General features: G+C 42.6%; 2 protein-coding genes across 2 annotated transcripts in view; both read right to left on the reverse strand.

Moving 5' to 3' along the window:
* Window positions 1–5,023: 5,023 nt before the first annotated feature.
* LOC120064387 (cell division cycle-associated protein 7-like) lies at window positions 5,024–8,307 on the reverse strand. Its single transcript, XM_039014932.1, has 10 exons — window positions 8,176–8,307; window positions 7,245–7,388; window positions 7,021–7,131; window positions 6,682–6,906; window positions 6,514–6,588; window positions 6,209–6,379; window positions 5,914–6,048; window positions 5,645–5,794; window positions 5,396–5,532; window positions 5,024–5,293 (listed from the first exon to the last, which is right to left on the reverse strand). Exons 1-10 carry the CDS (start codon window positions 8,194–8,196, stop codon window positions 5,263–5,265), a joined length of 1,200 nt encoding a protein of 399 aa, XP_038870860.1. The 5' UTR covers window positions 8,197–8,307; the 3' UTR covers window positions 5,024–5,262.
* Window positions 8,308–8,448: 141 nt separating this feature from the next.
* The window catches only part of LOC120064386 (mitogen-activated protein kinase kinase kinase 20-like), a 33,276-nt gene continuing 26,909 nt past the window's right edge, over window positions 8,449–14,815 (reverse strand). Inside the window, exons 11-19 of the mRNA XM_039014930.1 lie at window positions 14,211–14,255; window positions 14,059–14,089; window positions 13,807–13,946; window positions 13,610–13,672; window positions 13,431–13,523; window positions 11,167–11,283; window positions 10,817–10,891; window positions 9,963–10,116; window positions 8,449–9,824 (exon numbers count right to left, since the gene is read on the reverse strand). Of these exons, the coding sequence (XP_038870858.1) occupies window positions 9,103–9,824; window positions 9,963–10,116; window positions 10,817–10,891; window positions 11,167–11,283; window positions 13,431–13,523; window positions 13,610–13,672; window positions 13,807–13,946; window positions 14,059–14,089; window positions 14,211–14,255 (1,440 nt within the window). The 3' untranslated portion in view covers window positions 8,449–9,102. The remainder of the gene's footprint in view (window positions 9,825–9,962; window positions 10,117–10,816; window positions 10,892–11,166; window positions 11,284–13,430; window positions 13,524–13,609; window positions 13,673–13,806; window positions 13,947–14,058; window positions 14,090–14,210; window positions 14,256–14,815) is intronic.

The raw sequence follows: 14,815 nt of genomic DNA on the forward strand, positions 1-14,815 counted from the left end.
GGAATGTTCTCAAATAGTTCAGAGAACGTTAAGAAACAAGGTTCTTCTGTGGGAATTTCAGTACTTCAGCAAAACGTTTCCTACAGGTTTCCTCGTTGTTGTATTTAAAGTCATGTTCTCAAAATGCGCTCTGTCCTCTATCTTGTTAAGTATGTTCAGGTGTGATCTTGTGCTTGTTTCCTTTGCAATGGGGTCTGTTTAGATAGACTAAAATGAACAGCTTTGTATGCGTAAAAAAACATGGCACGTTGGCTGCATCCTGGTGGCGAAGAAGACTAATTCAATGGCTTGAGAACAAAATATTATAGGTTCAAATCTCACTAATGCCGGGTCACAATAAAAAATTTTTTTTGCATGAATAACCCATAATAAGCTAGCATTGTTATTAAAAGTCTTGAGACATTCAGTGAAAGTTTAAAGAAAGTTATTCAAAAACCTCCAAATAACCTATAGGCTAATTTCCGTTCTACATTTACATTTTAGTAATTTAGCAGACGCTTTTATCTAGAGCAACTTACAGTAGTGAGGGCATACATTTTCAAACAGGATTTCTTTGAGACATATCATTTCTACAGTTTAATTTAAATGGTTCCTTTGACTAGCTAGAGTAAATAATGCTTTGTTTTTCAGACATGTTTTCCTAATGCGAAGACATTGATGAAATGCAGTGCAGCAACGCAGAAATACAAAATGCCTCTGAGGTTCAGTATTTTGCATGTGTTTGTGATTTGTTTAGACTGTGAGCTGGATTTAATCTGTATCGTGGAAGATCCGCGTTAAAGCATGATTGAAATTTAAAGGAAATGTTCCCGTGTTTGCGGAGACTGCATTCAGAGTAAACGCTATATATGTCAACTCAATTGGAAATTACCTTTACATTTAAAAGGATGTAGTACTTCAGCAATACGGATTGAATCCAGCCTTAGAGTGGATTTTCACATAACACGATAATTCGGATAGCCGCTCTAGCTTAGCCCTCATGTGGGTGCTCGCATGCTAGCAAGCAGGCTAGGGAGTTCTAGGTATCAACAGCCAATGCAGTACGGTCTGGACGCTATAGTGAGCTTCGATTGGTCAATTGAGTTGCGATATCGTAGAGTATTTACATAAAGTTGAGCTTCCCCAACTTTGGTCCCGCCCTGTTCACGCTCCCATCGCCAGAAGGTCCCCCGCACCCTTCCCTTCTATTGAAAATGAATGGGGCTCCATTGTTTCATCGCCCCTATCGTGTTATGTGAAAATGCACTGTTAGTCAGTGTATCCATTGCATTGTTGTCTGTGTCTAATACTGCTGTCCATTTGCCTGTGCTCTGGATTCATGACTAGCAATGAATTGTGTTGTAGGCTCTAGAGGAGAGAGTTAATGAAGTAAAAATTAATGAAGCACATGAGTACCACAAACTCATGGCTGTAAGCTCCTCTTCATATTATATGATCTCAATAAAATCAATCAAATGTACCAGTTCTCACTTAATAAAGGTAAGATTAGATTTACACATTACGGCCCTGCACTCCCCCGCATCATAATTAGCCCCTCCCTCTGCCAGGTCATAGTGGCAGGCTGGACTCCCATTATCTCCCTATTGCTCCTCAAGAATTTAATGGGAACACTGACAATGTCATCACCCTCTCGGGCCATGGCTATAGCCCATTTGTCTATATGAAGCCCTCACCAGGATGACAGACAGTGAGGGACAAACACCCCAGACAAGTCATTCTCCTCCTCAGCTCTACTCCTCTGTGTATTGAGGGTATAAGCTATAGCAACTAAACGGTTGTCTAAATGAATCCGTATGGAATACACTTTGCTATGTACATGGCCGACAAAACATGGATTGGCGACACCTCTGTGAAAGTGTTGCTTTCATTGACTAAAGACAAATGAATCTGTAATTTGCCTGTACTTGCAGGTAAATCATTACCACAAACTCAATGGTAAGATGCTTGTTTCTCCACCAACTCTGTGGAAGAGTCACTGAAAGTTGAAGCTGTCTGAAGATGTCAGGCTGTCTACAGAGTTGCCTGCATTAGAGCTCCCCCTTTAGGAAGTGAAGGAAACAATGTATTGGGTAACTTCCATCAGATGAGGTGAATAGATAGAAATCAAACAGTCAAAACCTGGTGATGGTGTGAGAGGCCATGCTATGTCTGTCTAAACTGCAAAAAAAGCAGGTATGTATGATTAAGAATGTGGAGCAATGACATCCAAGGATCATTTGTGTTACATGTGAGATCACAGATAAAGCTGCTAGGGTTGCTTTGGTGAGGGTCAAAGGTGAGTGTAGTATATAGTAATATAGCCTAGCTGTGAGATGAACAACCTTGTCACTCATCAGAAATTCCCTTTTAGATGTATCACATATAACAGACATATCCAAATGACACTATTCGTGATATTGAACATTTGCTTTAAATGCTCCATGGGTAAACAACAAGTTAGCTTTAAGGAAGCAGAAATAACACAATTGTTTAGCTGCCTGATGTGTTTTTCCCCCTCTGTGAAGAATTGTCTATTTATAATGTCATCTTATCACGCTCCCTTTGAAGGCGGCAGCGAATGCACTTATGCCTTCCTTTGTTAGGGTGTGTTTGCAATTTCCCCCGAGATGGAGCAGGCAGCTTTTTTCTTTGATAATTTCCCTGACACCTGGACCAAAAGGCTATTTCTATCAGTGCACATTCTGGAGCCGGAGGTAAGAAACACGTCATAAGCCTCCAGACACCCGGAGTCATTCGCTGCTGTGCCTCAACAGCAGCAAACTCTCGCTCCATTTTACAGGACACGGTGGTCAGGAATATTATTGTCTAGAAACTTCTGCCTTCAAAATAAATCACAGAAAGAGTACTGAGGATATCTTAATGGCCCCCTTAATGTACTCTTCTGGCTTTATTTTTGTGCTTGTGTGACCCAGGCCTCACTGTTGCTCCTAACATAGAACGACATGTCAATCTAGTTATTAGGCACCGAGCTGAAAAAGGGTGTTTATTGCGGAGGCCTGACAGATGTATTCTACATTGTAATTAATCTGTTGATTTTGACCTACAGATCCCATTGCGATAATGCCTCGTGTGTTCCATTTCGTCAGCTGTTCTTCCTCTGACTACACAACAATCACTAGAAACCTACAGGACACTAGGAAATTAACAGCAATTCCGCAACCCTGCAGCCATAATGAAAATATCTATCAATCAAACGGAAGAAAAAAAACAGCATGCGAAATCATTCTATGTAATCTGAAAAGCTGCGTGATGATTCTCTATGAAGTTACTTCCAGCACCACTGCTCACAGTTCAACCACCACATATCACTATCGCTATTAATGTAACAAGGTTGTCATCATTACCGCTCTGATTCCTCCAGCCCAAGCAGAACAAGGCATAGTGGGCTGAGGGCCCATCTGTGTGCTGTCTCCAGGTCCAGTGATGTAGTGCTGGGGGCTGGACAGACAGGCCCAGGGAAGGGCTGTGGCTCTGTGCTGCTCAGTGTTGCATGGCACTCAGCGCACTTCAACCCCCATTTCCGTCCTTACAGGTACCCAACAGCCCGCCACCGTGCGCTACTCATTTACTGCTACACTGGTTTTCATAATTAGCGCCGCAAGGCCTCATTAAATCCGCTCTAATGAATAAATATTGTATTTCATAGCCTGATTACCAGATCAGCTCGATGCTTGAGCGTCGTAAACAATTATTTCCCTAAATATTCATCACCCCCAAAGTGGATGATCATTGGTATTTAATACCAGTATTTTCAAGTGCATCTTTATTATGCTAATAGATTTTGAAAAATTTGTTTCTGAGGGAGAAAAATATTTCTACACATATTTTACACATTTGGCGTGATGGAAATGTTTTGTGGACCTAAGAACATTGTCACTGTATACTGAATGGCTTTGTGGAGAATAGTGAAGAATTAGAGCACTCTGTTCTTTTCTTTGCTCATCTTCAGATAAAAAACAGCTACTTTTCTTATATGCCATTCAGACAAAATTGGGGGCTTGATCAGCTTGTTTGAAAAGGTCTCCAAACGTTTTCTACAGCCTCACTGCACGCCAAAGCCATTTTCTACTGCATAGGACTAGCAATATGACAGAACGCAATGGACTACCTACTACAAACTGTTGTGACCAAACATGTATCTTTCTTTAAACCCAGCTGGGCAAGCTGGCAACTTTTCCAACAAGAGAACAAAGCAGTGCACTCTGAATTAGAGTAGCAACTCTTGTAATAAGAGAGAAAGTCTCTTACCAAACTAGCAAAAACGCTCAAGTGTGGACTGTAATTTCAAAAGGTGTCAGTGTTAATGAGAGCATGTTCACAGGAAATGGTGCAGGTCAAATGAAGTACATTCTCAAAGGCTTAATAGCAACGAACCACCCAAGATTTACCTCACAACATTTCCTGTGTAGTACCACACACTGAACAGAAAGTACCGGCAATAACTTCATTGCCACTCGAGTGACACCTGAGAACATTACCATTTGCACTGTAAAACATCGTTGGGAAATGAAAGGAGAGAAAAAGACCAGAGCAACAAAGTGCTATAATAGGACAAATGATTTACAGGTATGAGATTCCCATTACGGACTGCTAATTGTTTCCACACCATTAGTGACAGTTATCTAATGAAGGATTTAACCAGGCGCTGTAGTACATCAGTTTGTCTCTGCTCAGGAGGAAATAGCCCCCACTAGCTGGGCCCTTTCCACCCTCACCACCTCAGGGGTACAATGGTAGGCTACTGAGCAGAGTCAAAAGTAACCACGTGACATTGGGAAGAGAGAACATACTCAAACAGCTAAGTTAGCCTGAAATCCAGACCGCTTTAGCGCTAACATTCCACTCCTTGTACTCCGTGTCATATGCCAAACATTGTGGAATGTTAGCACAAACAGACGGACACTCCCAGGCTAGCTGAGACTTATTAAAAACAGAAAATGAACCTTATTGAAGTTTAAAGCTAATTTTCTTATACAAAAAAAATGGACGACTCAAGTACAATTAACAGAGGACAACCAATTTCTACATATAGTTTTTCTTCAAACTTGCAGGTTAAAAGTGTGAATGTCACAGGCAAACATCACAGTATAAACATATCACTCACGTAATTGACAGTAAAACTGTACACATTTAAAACAATGTAAACATTTTCAGAATCAGGAGCAATAGAAAAATCTACTGTTTTGCATTATGGAATATAAAAGCCACATCACATGACAACATCGTCAGTCAGGTTCAGAATCCGGTTACATTCTCCACGGTTTACTGGCTCTCTTCCATTTCCTTCTTCAGACTGCAGAGAGACAGACATTTTTAATTCCCAACACAGTAGCAGTCAAAGTACTAATACGACTGCAAGACAAAGGTTTTAGTTCATAAGTAGAAAGAGACTTACCTCTTGAGATAAGAATGGACGTTGTCGTAGCCGTGGTATTTAGCCAGGTAGACCAGAACTCCAGTGGCACAGCGACCCTCTCTGGCTCTACAGAAGCTGCAGTTGCAGATCCCTCTGCACGACGGACACTTCCACTCCTGCAAGAGATCAGGGCGATGTCAACCAAGGCTGCATTCTTTTGACAAAAACACTCAAATAATCAGATGGACTGTCTGTTGATGGCTGGGATAAGAAGAGTGCAGCCCTTACAGGATCCAGCAGGGCATCTCGGACCTCCTCCCCATAGCGGTTACGGAGACACGGGCCACAGAATTGACCCCTCACCCCCACACACTCTGGGTTACGGCAGTTGGTCTTGGTGTCGACCGTTTTCTGGCGGCACTGATGGCAAGTGGACCCCTACAGCGAGAACATTAGAGGGGTGAATTTGGTGAACGTGGCTGTATGAACGTGACTTAACAGAAATCAAACTTTGAAGACGGGCGTTTGAGAACCACTGTAGGAGAACGGGAACTTACAGTGGATCTGTCGTAGACCTTCTCCCGGACGGTGTCTGCGATCAGATCCAGCTCCGTCTGGGAGATGTCCTCCACAGGCCGCACCACATGAGGAAAGGCCAGCACCCCGTTGGAGCTGCGCCGACGGGTCTCCTTCTGTAAACACACAGATATATCAACCAAACGGACAATTCCCGGAGTTCGGTATTCACCATTTCTGAAAGGACAGATCAGGAAACGGTGGGGGGAAGAAGGGAAAAAAATGTCGCTTTACTTGACGTTACCAAACGAACGCTGAGGTGTGTGCGTCACTCACCTCCTCGTAGTAGCAGCTCCTGCGCACCAGGCTGAACTTGTCCTCCTCTTCCTCCTCTGATGGGGGGCCGTCCACCAGGGAGCAGGAGCGAGTGTGGGGCCTAGAGGTACGCTCAGGGTTCCTCCTGCGGGGTCCAGGGGCTCCCAGAGACCGGCGTGGGGTGCGACAGGGCTACAGAGGAAACAAAAACGCATTAACTACAGTCCAAAAAATGTAAAAGGTGGCAGCATATTTCATCACTACTAAAACCTTTCCTGAATACATGTTTTATAGGACAGCCATATCCTCCATCTAGTCTCACTCACCGCATTCATCATGGGCAGGGATGTTCTTCTAGGGAAGCCAGGTATTTTGTTGAGTTCTGCCATCAGCTTTGCAAGCTAAACAAAATAAACGGAAATAACATAATTAGCACTCAAATGTCCCTCGGCAAGCTACAGCCACAACATCTTCTCTGAATGATTCTGTCGTACCATGGCTTTGTTCTCCCTGATGTTAAGCGCTCTCTTGTCCATGAAGTTGTCTCCCTCCTCAGTGGTCTGTTTGGGAGCGACTTTGGGCTGTGTAGGGGGCTCTGCTGCAATCGTCTTCTTCTGGCTGGCCCTCCTGTTGGGGAATTTCATGGCCACTTTCAGAGTCTGGGACCGGCGGCCCCTCTTCCGCGGCGTCACTGACTCCTCAGAGTCAGAGTCCACTCTCTGAAGTACACAGTACATTTGTCTGAGCACACATTCTGAAATGTTTTTTTTTGTGTATAGTAGCCACCATTGCGTAGTAACATTAAGCTCGTAATATCAATACAAAAAACACACCATTTCACTGCTGAAGGTATTCTCAAACCCACTGAGAGACTCTTCCTCCGAGCTGGCCTCAAACACCTTGGCTCTCTCCGCCACCTTCTTAGCTTCCCTGAAGCTACTCTTCTGTGAGTGAGAGCACAGCCTTCAGTTAGTTTCATCAACAAATAACTAATTCGATGAGTGAATATGGTCAAACACTGATTGTAAACGGGGTGAAATGTGGCAATTTGCCTTACCGTGTTAGCAAAGCCACCGTCAGAGCCAAAGCTGTCACAACTGTCATCTGATGAAGAAGAGGATGTCTCCATGGGCACCAGAGGTACATTACGGAAACTCCGCAAACCCATCCTGGTGGAGGGAGGCTGGGGGGCCTGCTGACGCTGGAGAGACAAGATGAATGAGTCAGGAAAAATTGAATGGATCGACTGGAAGCTCAGACCATAGATACGTGAACAATGTGAGTACTAGTAGTTTTAGAAACTGCCTGCACACTGCCGCCCTTCTGGACAAGGAGAGAAGCAGCAATACCTATGGTGATAGAGATGTGACTGCAAGATTCAACAATGGAAGCTAGCATTGTTAAGCCATATCAAGGCTACATTGACACAAATGTATCTTTTACAAGGTCATTGAAGCTAGCTAGTTAACGTTATGTGGCTATACAAAGGAGTGTGATAAGCCAAGTAAGATTTACTTTGGTGGCCAAAACCGACATTTTAAATGGAAAAACTTTTGCCAGGATAAAATCTAAATCTGTGTAGCCAAAACTATGTGGTGTAACTACTGTTAGATAGTAGAAATTGAAATTGTTATAAACATCCAAACTGGCTAGATTCAAATGACAACTACAAGGTAACTAGGTAACGTTAAACCTTAGGATACTGGATTTGAAGCAAAGCAATGATTGCATTGCAACTCCAATAAGACCTAGGCAGTCTGTAGCAGCTTTTGCATAAAGTAGCTAAGGCAACAGGTTTACTAAAATGTGAGAAAGAAAATAAGAGCCTAACGTTAAGTTTACCACAGCAGAATTTTTGCCATCTAAAGTTAGCTACTTAGCATTACATTCCCTGCATCTATAAAATAATATAAGTAAATTACCCTGTTATTGTTTGATATATTAAGATAAATATATATATATATTATACTCTACGAAACATTCATTACCTTAGAGCCAGATGGACGCATTTTGTTTTCTTTAAAGTTTTCTGCAAAGAAATTCACGCAAAACTCGAGTACAAGTTGCTGCAGTCCTTTTACGAATAGAGAGAAACCCCACCAATTCGGACTAGCAGATGCTGGCTGAGAAATTTCCCGCGCCAGGAAAGTGTCCTGAAAGCTGTATAAACTTTTGTTTCAAAAGACGGTCTAAAAGAAAAATAGAACCCACAAATATACACCACATAAAATTTGAAAAGATCTTTAGAAAATACCGCTGGTGGACACTTTTATTTTTGTGCACATTTCTTAAAACATTATGTCATATACGGATCCACCAACATCTAACCTTTCAAGTACTAAGCCGTGGCGCGAAATCACAAGGTCCACATTTGCCTAAAGGGGCGGGTTTATAGAAAAACTCCCGCGTCCTTTCCATCAGGTGTTGTCGTCGCGTCCTTGTTTAATGAAATAATACTTTGAACTTTCATGTATGTTTATGTTTTTTTTACCCAACATATAGTTATAGACTATTAAAAAAATCTATTCCATTTATGTATCCATAGGTAGATTAACTTTTTAATATTGTAGTAAAATAATTATCTAGCTATACAGTATATCAAATATATAAAAAGATTAGGACAATGTAGACTATACAATTTACAATAGGCTTATGTACAATAGTTCACAATATACAACTACAAATGATATGTAGGCTTAAATGCTAAATCCCCAAAATATTTCAGTGCATACAGTACAATTCAGAAATCAGCCCTAAAAGACTGAATTGTGTGCATTCCCTTAAACACAATTCTCCCTAGCTCAAATAACACCTAGAAAGATCCCCCCCAGAGGGAAAATTTATATATAGAAGTAGTGTGAAGGTTAATGTTCAAAGGAAACCTGATGTCCAGTCTGTTAAGAGATGTTAACACTTCAAACAGCAAATGATTCTCTGCTTCGTCCACCACGGCCACCTCTACACCCTCTCCTCTGTCTTCCTCTGGCCTGTTTATTGTCCTGTCGAGGTAACCTTTTCTGGCGCTCCACTTTGATCCATCCCCCCTCACTGACTTTAGCCCCCTCTTGCTCTGTACTGGGGTTTTCCACCACCGCCAATATGCCCGGTATCACCCTGGCCCGGTTCTGACCAGCTACACTGTAATTATTGGTCCGAGGCCTCCCAATTTGCTGTGAGGTTCTGCTTGACTTATTCTGTGTGAAGTTGCCCCTTGTATGGGACCATGTGTCTCTGTTGTGGCCCCTTGTTGCACTCAATGAGTTGTCAATGTAGCTTCTGTGCCTGTGGTAACCTTGCACTTCCCCGGCACTGAGCAGGCGTTCGCGCTCCAAGGCACTCTCTGAGGTGGTGCTGGAGGGGCTGCTGCCCTTTGACCCCAGGTAGAGGGGGGAGAGCATGGCGGACAGGCCGGCGGTGGGGGACGAGCTGCGGGAGCACCAGGGAGAGAGGGGGCTGTTGGGAGACCTCCGCAATGCTGCAGCGTAGGAAGAGGCCTGATCTCCATATGCAGACAGGAACTGAGACAGGGTGCGGGTTTCTGAGCCTCCCGTGGGGGTCTGGGCACCATGCTGCTGTGCTGCTGACTGGCTCTTCAGCTGCCTCTGTCTCAGGTTGTACAACCATCTGGGATCCACATCTGGAAGCAGAAAGAACATCCACTGGTAGGGTTGGCTACATAGATGTGTGCATACATTTTGTGCATTCTGTATTTAAGACAGCTCTAAATTGATCATTTGTCAATAAAATCTGCATCCAAAACACCATAAAAAGTGACCTTTTGAGTTCGATCTGCTTCTGGGGTTTCCTTCAACGTTTAACTGAGCTGTTTCTATCAGCAACTCCACAGTCTTGATCTTATCTTGTCCACCGGTGGGGTTCCACCTCACTGCATGGCTATGTCTCGTACACCTGGGTGATCTCACATCGTTCTAGTATAGGGACACAACAATCACTGTAGGGAATTTTAAACATTGAACACATCTAGCTACAGTGTATTACATTTTTAAAGGCACACCACACAGTACATATGAAGCCATGACAAAATGTGTAGAATTGCAGAAATGTTGTTTTAAAACTGGAAAATGTTCTCTCAGCCTCATGGCAAATGCGTAGAATAGTATGAGATTAGCTATAAAGCTGCACATTTGTCTCTCTGCCCCATGGCAAAATGTGTAGAATTGCAGGAAATTAGCTTTAAAACGTCAAACTTTTCTCTCAACCTCATTGCAAAACGTGTAAAATAGCATGAGAGAAGCTTTAAAACTGCAAAAGTTTTATGTATTTGTATTATTTATTAAAATGTTTATTGAATATTGAAACATACAATCTACCTGCAGTGAAGCCACTCAACATTTACATTACATTCAGTCATGTAACAGACTCCCATCCAGAGTGACACACAGGAGCAACCATGGTCAACGCCCTGCCCAAGGGCACGTCGACAGGTCTCACAACGGGTACCCGAACCAGGAACCTATCGGCCACCGGCCCAAGCTCCCAACCACCAGGCCACCAACCCTCCAAGATCCCCCCACAGTTCCCAGAGAGTTCCCTCTTCCCCTTTTGTGGACCCCCTGGAGGTAGGTTCCCTGGGGCCCTGTTCCTATAGCAGTGTTTTGACTGACTCACCTCATAATTTACAATGCAGTCAACAACCTCGTTCTTCCATAGTCCAACTACCCATTTGTCCATCACAAATGGAGGCTGCAAGGAAATAGTTTGATGTTGGTTATTAATCGTCATACACGTTAGCTACTTCAATACGGCATCTTCAACACGGCAATGACATCCATTTAAGGAATGATTAAACTTATCTGAAGATACAGAAAGGGATTTTTTGTGTCATAACATTTAGCAAAAAGGTACACTCTTTCAATGATCCTAAAAAACCTTTAACAAATAAATGTAATGGACAAGGGACTGTTTTAAGTCCTGATGCCCTTTCAGTGCATTGCCTGGAGTAATGCTTATGATCACACCTTGGTCATCTTCAGGACATCCACATCCTGTCTGTTGGCATTAAAGGTCACATCCTTGATGTACGTTATTGCAACTTCATCTCCGTCAAGTTCAATGTACATTTTCCATTTGCAGTCCTAAAAATGACAGATTGTAGGTCTTAAAAAACATGAAATAACTGCTGTCAGTTGAGAACCTAACTGCATTTTTTCCTAAACCAACAGCACAGCCTAGAGGTAGTTCCTTGGAATTGAACATTTCCGGAACGTAACATGAATTTCTATGAATAAATCATGATCAAACGTGACAGAAGGACACGTTATGTTGTACATTTAGATTTGAATCCTGCTTTCACTTAGTATCCACTGTGAGTTGCCTTCAATTGAGACAAATGTATAATTTTGTTTGGCGATTGATTGCTTTCCCCACACTCTTTTTGATGTGTTCTCAGAATCACAGAAAGGATAGCATGTCTCTTGAATGATCATAGCATGTCTCTTGAATGATCATAGCATGAAGGATGACATAAGTGGTAAATGAGAATGTGAACAACATATCAATCTTTGCAGAGACATTTGTTTTACTTCAGGGGTAAATATAAGTTGCTATGGTGGATAGCTTGTATTATTTCCTGTAGGGGATATGGTTTGCAGTATCTTAACACCTGGTGCTATTGTTGGTGAAATACACATTTGAGTAATGCTAATGTTATTCCAGTTAGGTGAAAATAAACTTGGTATTTCGATCAATGTTGCACAAGGCACATAGGGATCAAATCCTCACTAGGCAATACAAATCTGAACAAACCCCATACTCCTGCTGAATATTGCATGCTGACAAAGCAGTAATGATTTTGCCATCCCCAAAAGCCAGCCATGAAGCCACAGGTCACTGCTTAACCACACACGGTTCACGGTGTGAGCCAATCTATTGTGTGGAGGATCACAGAAGAAGACATCAAAGAAGTGCCACTAACACACTCATCTGAGGAGTCTCAGCCCACTCCTACACTGTCCCCAGGGGCTGGACCGGGGCTCAAAGGGGGAGCTAGCGTGAGGAAGGCTCAGGCTCCAAGACACACCAGGCAGCGGCCCCGTGTCGGCCCTGGCCAGTCGCACCAGGGCCCCCAGGTCCACTTGTTGGTCTAATCACTCCAGCAGAAACAATGTCTGGTAATGATGCCCAAGACCGGAGTACGGCTGGTCTAATGGCAACTCATACATAATTCAGCACCTTTCTCTTGGCTGCGCGGTGATATCCTCATTAGTGGGGGACCCTCAGTGGTTGTCAGATGGTGGCCGCACAATCGCAGGCCCTCATTTTGTCTTTGAGAAGTGCAGCTGCTTCCATGACACCGCCAGCAAAGAGGGGCGAAAAAAACGCAGTGCGGGTTTGTTTTATTTAGTGCAAAAAACCTTCCAGTTTGTAAAAACAAGGCTGACATGGAACCTGACACCAGGCAGGGGGAAAATAATTAGCTCTCATTTTCTCAGCCTCCTGTTTCCTTCTCCCTGCTGTGTTTTCTACACACTAAACCACCACATGTCAGAAGAAATGGGAGGCAATTAGCAGGCTCGTTTCAGCCCCGCCGAACGCACTGAAAGGGGACTATTTATGATGGGACAATGAACAGCTGAAAGATTAAATAACATTTGCCTTTCTAAAAAGAAAACGACTTCTGACTAAATTGGCTATTTTTGATTAAATTCAAACAGCAAGTGGAGAAGCAGCCTTTCTCCACTGTTGGAGACCCTAACAAAGGACGGTGAGCAAGTGGGGGTGGATGGGATGTATGGCTTTAGATGAAATATTTATTCATCTGTTTCTCTTGCAAGGATATGTCTTGAAGGCAAAGCATGCTCAGTGTAACAGTGGTCAGTGTTTGCTTGAGTTTGATGGGGACCATAATATGCATCTTTACCTAGAGAAATAGCATCTTGAAGGAGCATTTCCATCTTGACATACCAGTTTTAAATCTTATCTGACAACACTAGTTGTAGCGGTATTGTTAGAGAGGGGTAAAGATAAAGGTATTAACCCAGGTATTAACCCTGCCAAAATTTAAAAGAGTAAGATAGATTTTTTTTTAAATACTGCTAGTTAGCTATTCCTATATGCATTTGAACCAGACCAGAGCTGAGACTAAAGTTGACAAAAGTTTAGTCAAATACATTTGAAAATATTTTACAAAATGACTGTATTTGGATGAAAATACATACCGATTCCCTCCAAGACATCTTGGTTATTTGTCATAGAATGTTTTCAGTGTCCATTGAAAACCTACCGAGTGACCTGTTCCTGCTTTCCAGTGGTACCCAAACACCAGCTCCAGATTAACGATCTTCCTCCTCTCCTCCTCCTCCTCTGCCCACTCATCCTGTGGAACAGAGATTTTCAGGCTAACATATTGCAACAGTAAACAATGCCAACCATTATATAACAAAGAGAAAGGACATGCAGTACCTTCATTAGTGGAGGGAAGTGGAAGAGCACCATGTAATCATTGGTTAGCTTCTCAATTTCACTCTGTTGGAGAAAGCAAGTTATACACAGACTTAAACATGTGTATGAGCATATAGCTCAATTTAAATAAGTATACCATTTGGACACATTGTTAAATGACTGGCTAGTTCACGTTAGTTTGAAAGGTAGTATGGTACCTTGAGGTGCATGATGTGACCTTTGGACTTGACCCCCAGGTCTCGCATGTCCGTTTCCGTGAGCAGCAGCAGCCTCTTGCCTGTAATGTGGTTTTCCTTAAACAGGTCACCATACAGCTGCATGCCACTTGCACCCTCCCCTGAGAACATGGAAAACAAATGCAAACGAAAGCACATCACATACACGCCAAACTAAAGGGTTCATTCATTTGACCATACCTACAGTTTGATAAATCTATAAAGTGAACATACCTGCCCCAAATATCTGCTGCATCCAAAAGTACTGTGGGGATGGAATTGGAAAAGCATTAATATTGAAATGGAGCCGCTCATATGGAGCCATGATGGTTATTAATGGCTAATTAGACAAAGGAAGTGGTCGATTGATATTTGTTGATACTGACCACATGTTCCTCTGTCCAGGAATGAATATGAAGGTTGGAAAGGAGCTGCGTGGAAAAAAGACAAAACTGAAATAGTACCAGGGAATACTGCTCTAGTGGTCATATAATACAAATGTGTACAGCTCAAAGAAAGACATGTACTGCCTATTCTTGATGTTTGGAGTCTAACACAAATCTTGCATTTAGCATTCATGTGTGCAAGTACAAAATCAGTGCATTTACATACAGTATACATGACAAAATACAAAATACAAAATACCTCATTCCAAGACAAGTTTACCATGCATTATAACAATGATTTCTGTAGCTATTGTGGTTTGCAATCAAGATGATTGCGTCCTAATGGTCTAACTCAAACCAAAATGTGTCCAATGTCCATCTGACTCGTCTTTCATGATGCATTTCAATGATAAATCATTTACTGTTCATTAAGTGTAATCGAGCAGAAAGTAGCCAGCTAAAATAAAGATTTCATCATTATGATCATGAGGCTGCTGTGTGGGGATAAAAACAATGCACCGGGGGATAGATGACAAAATGAATGACTAATCTGAGCATTCAATATTTGCTTCCCACCGCATCTGATAACAGCCCAGAGACTGAGC

Source organism: Salvelinus namaycush, chromosome 19, assembly GCF_016432855.1.
Source record: "Salvelinus namaycush isolate Seneca chromosome 19, SaNama_1.0, whole genome shotgun sequence".
In the NCBI taxonomy this organism is placed as follows: domain Eukaryota; kingdom Metazoa; phylum Chordata; class Actinopteri; order Salmoniformes; family Salmonidae; genus Salvelinus; species Salvelinus namaycush.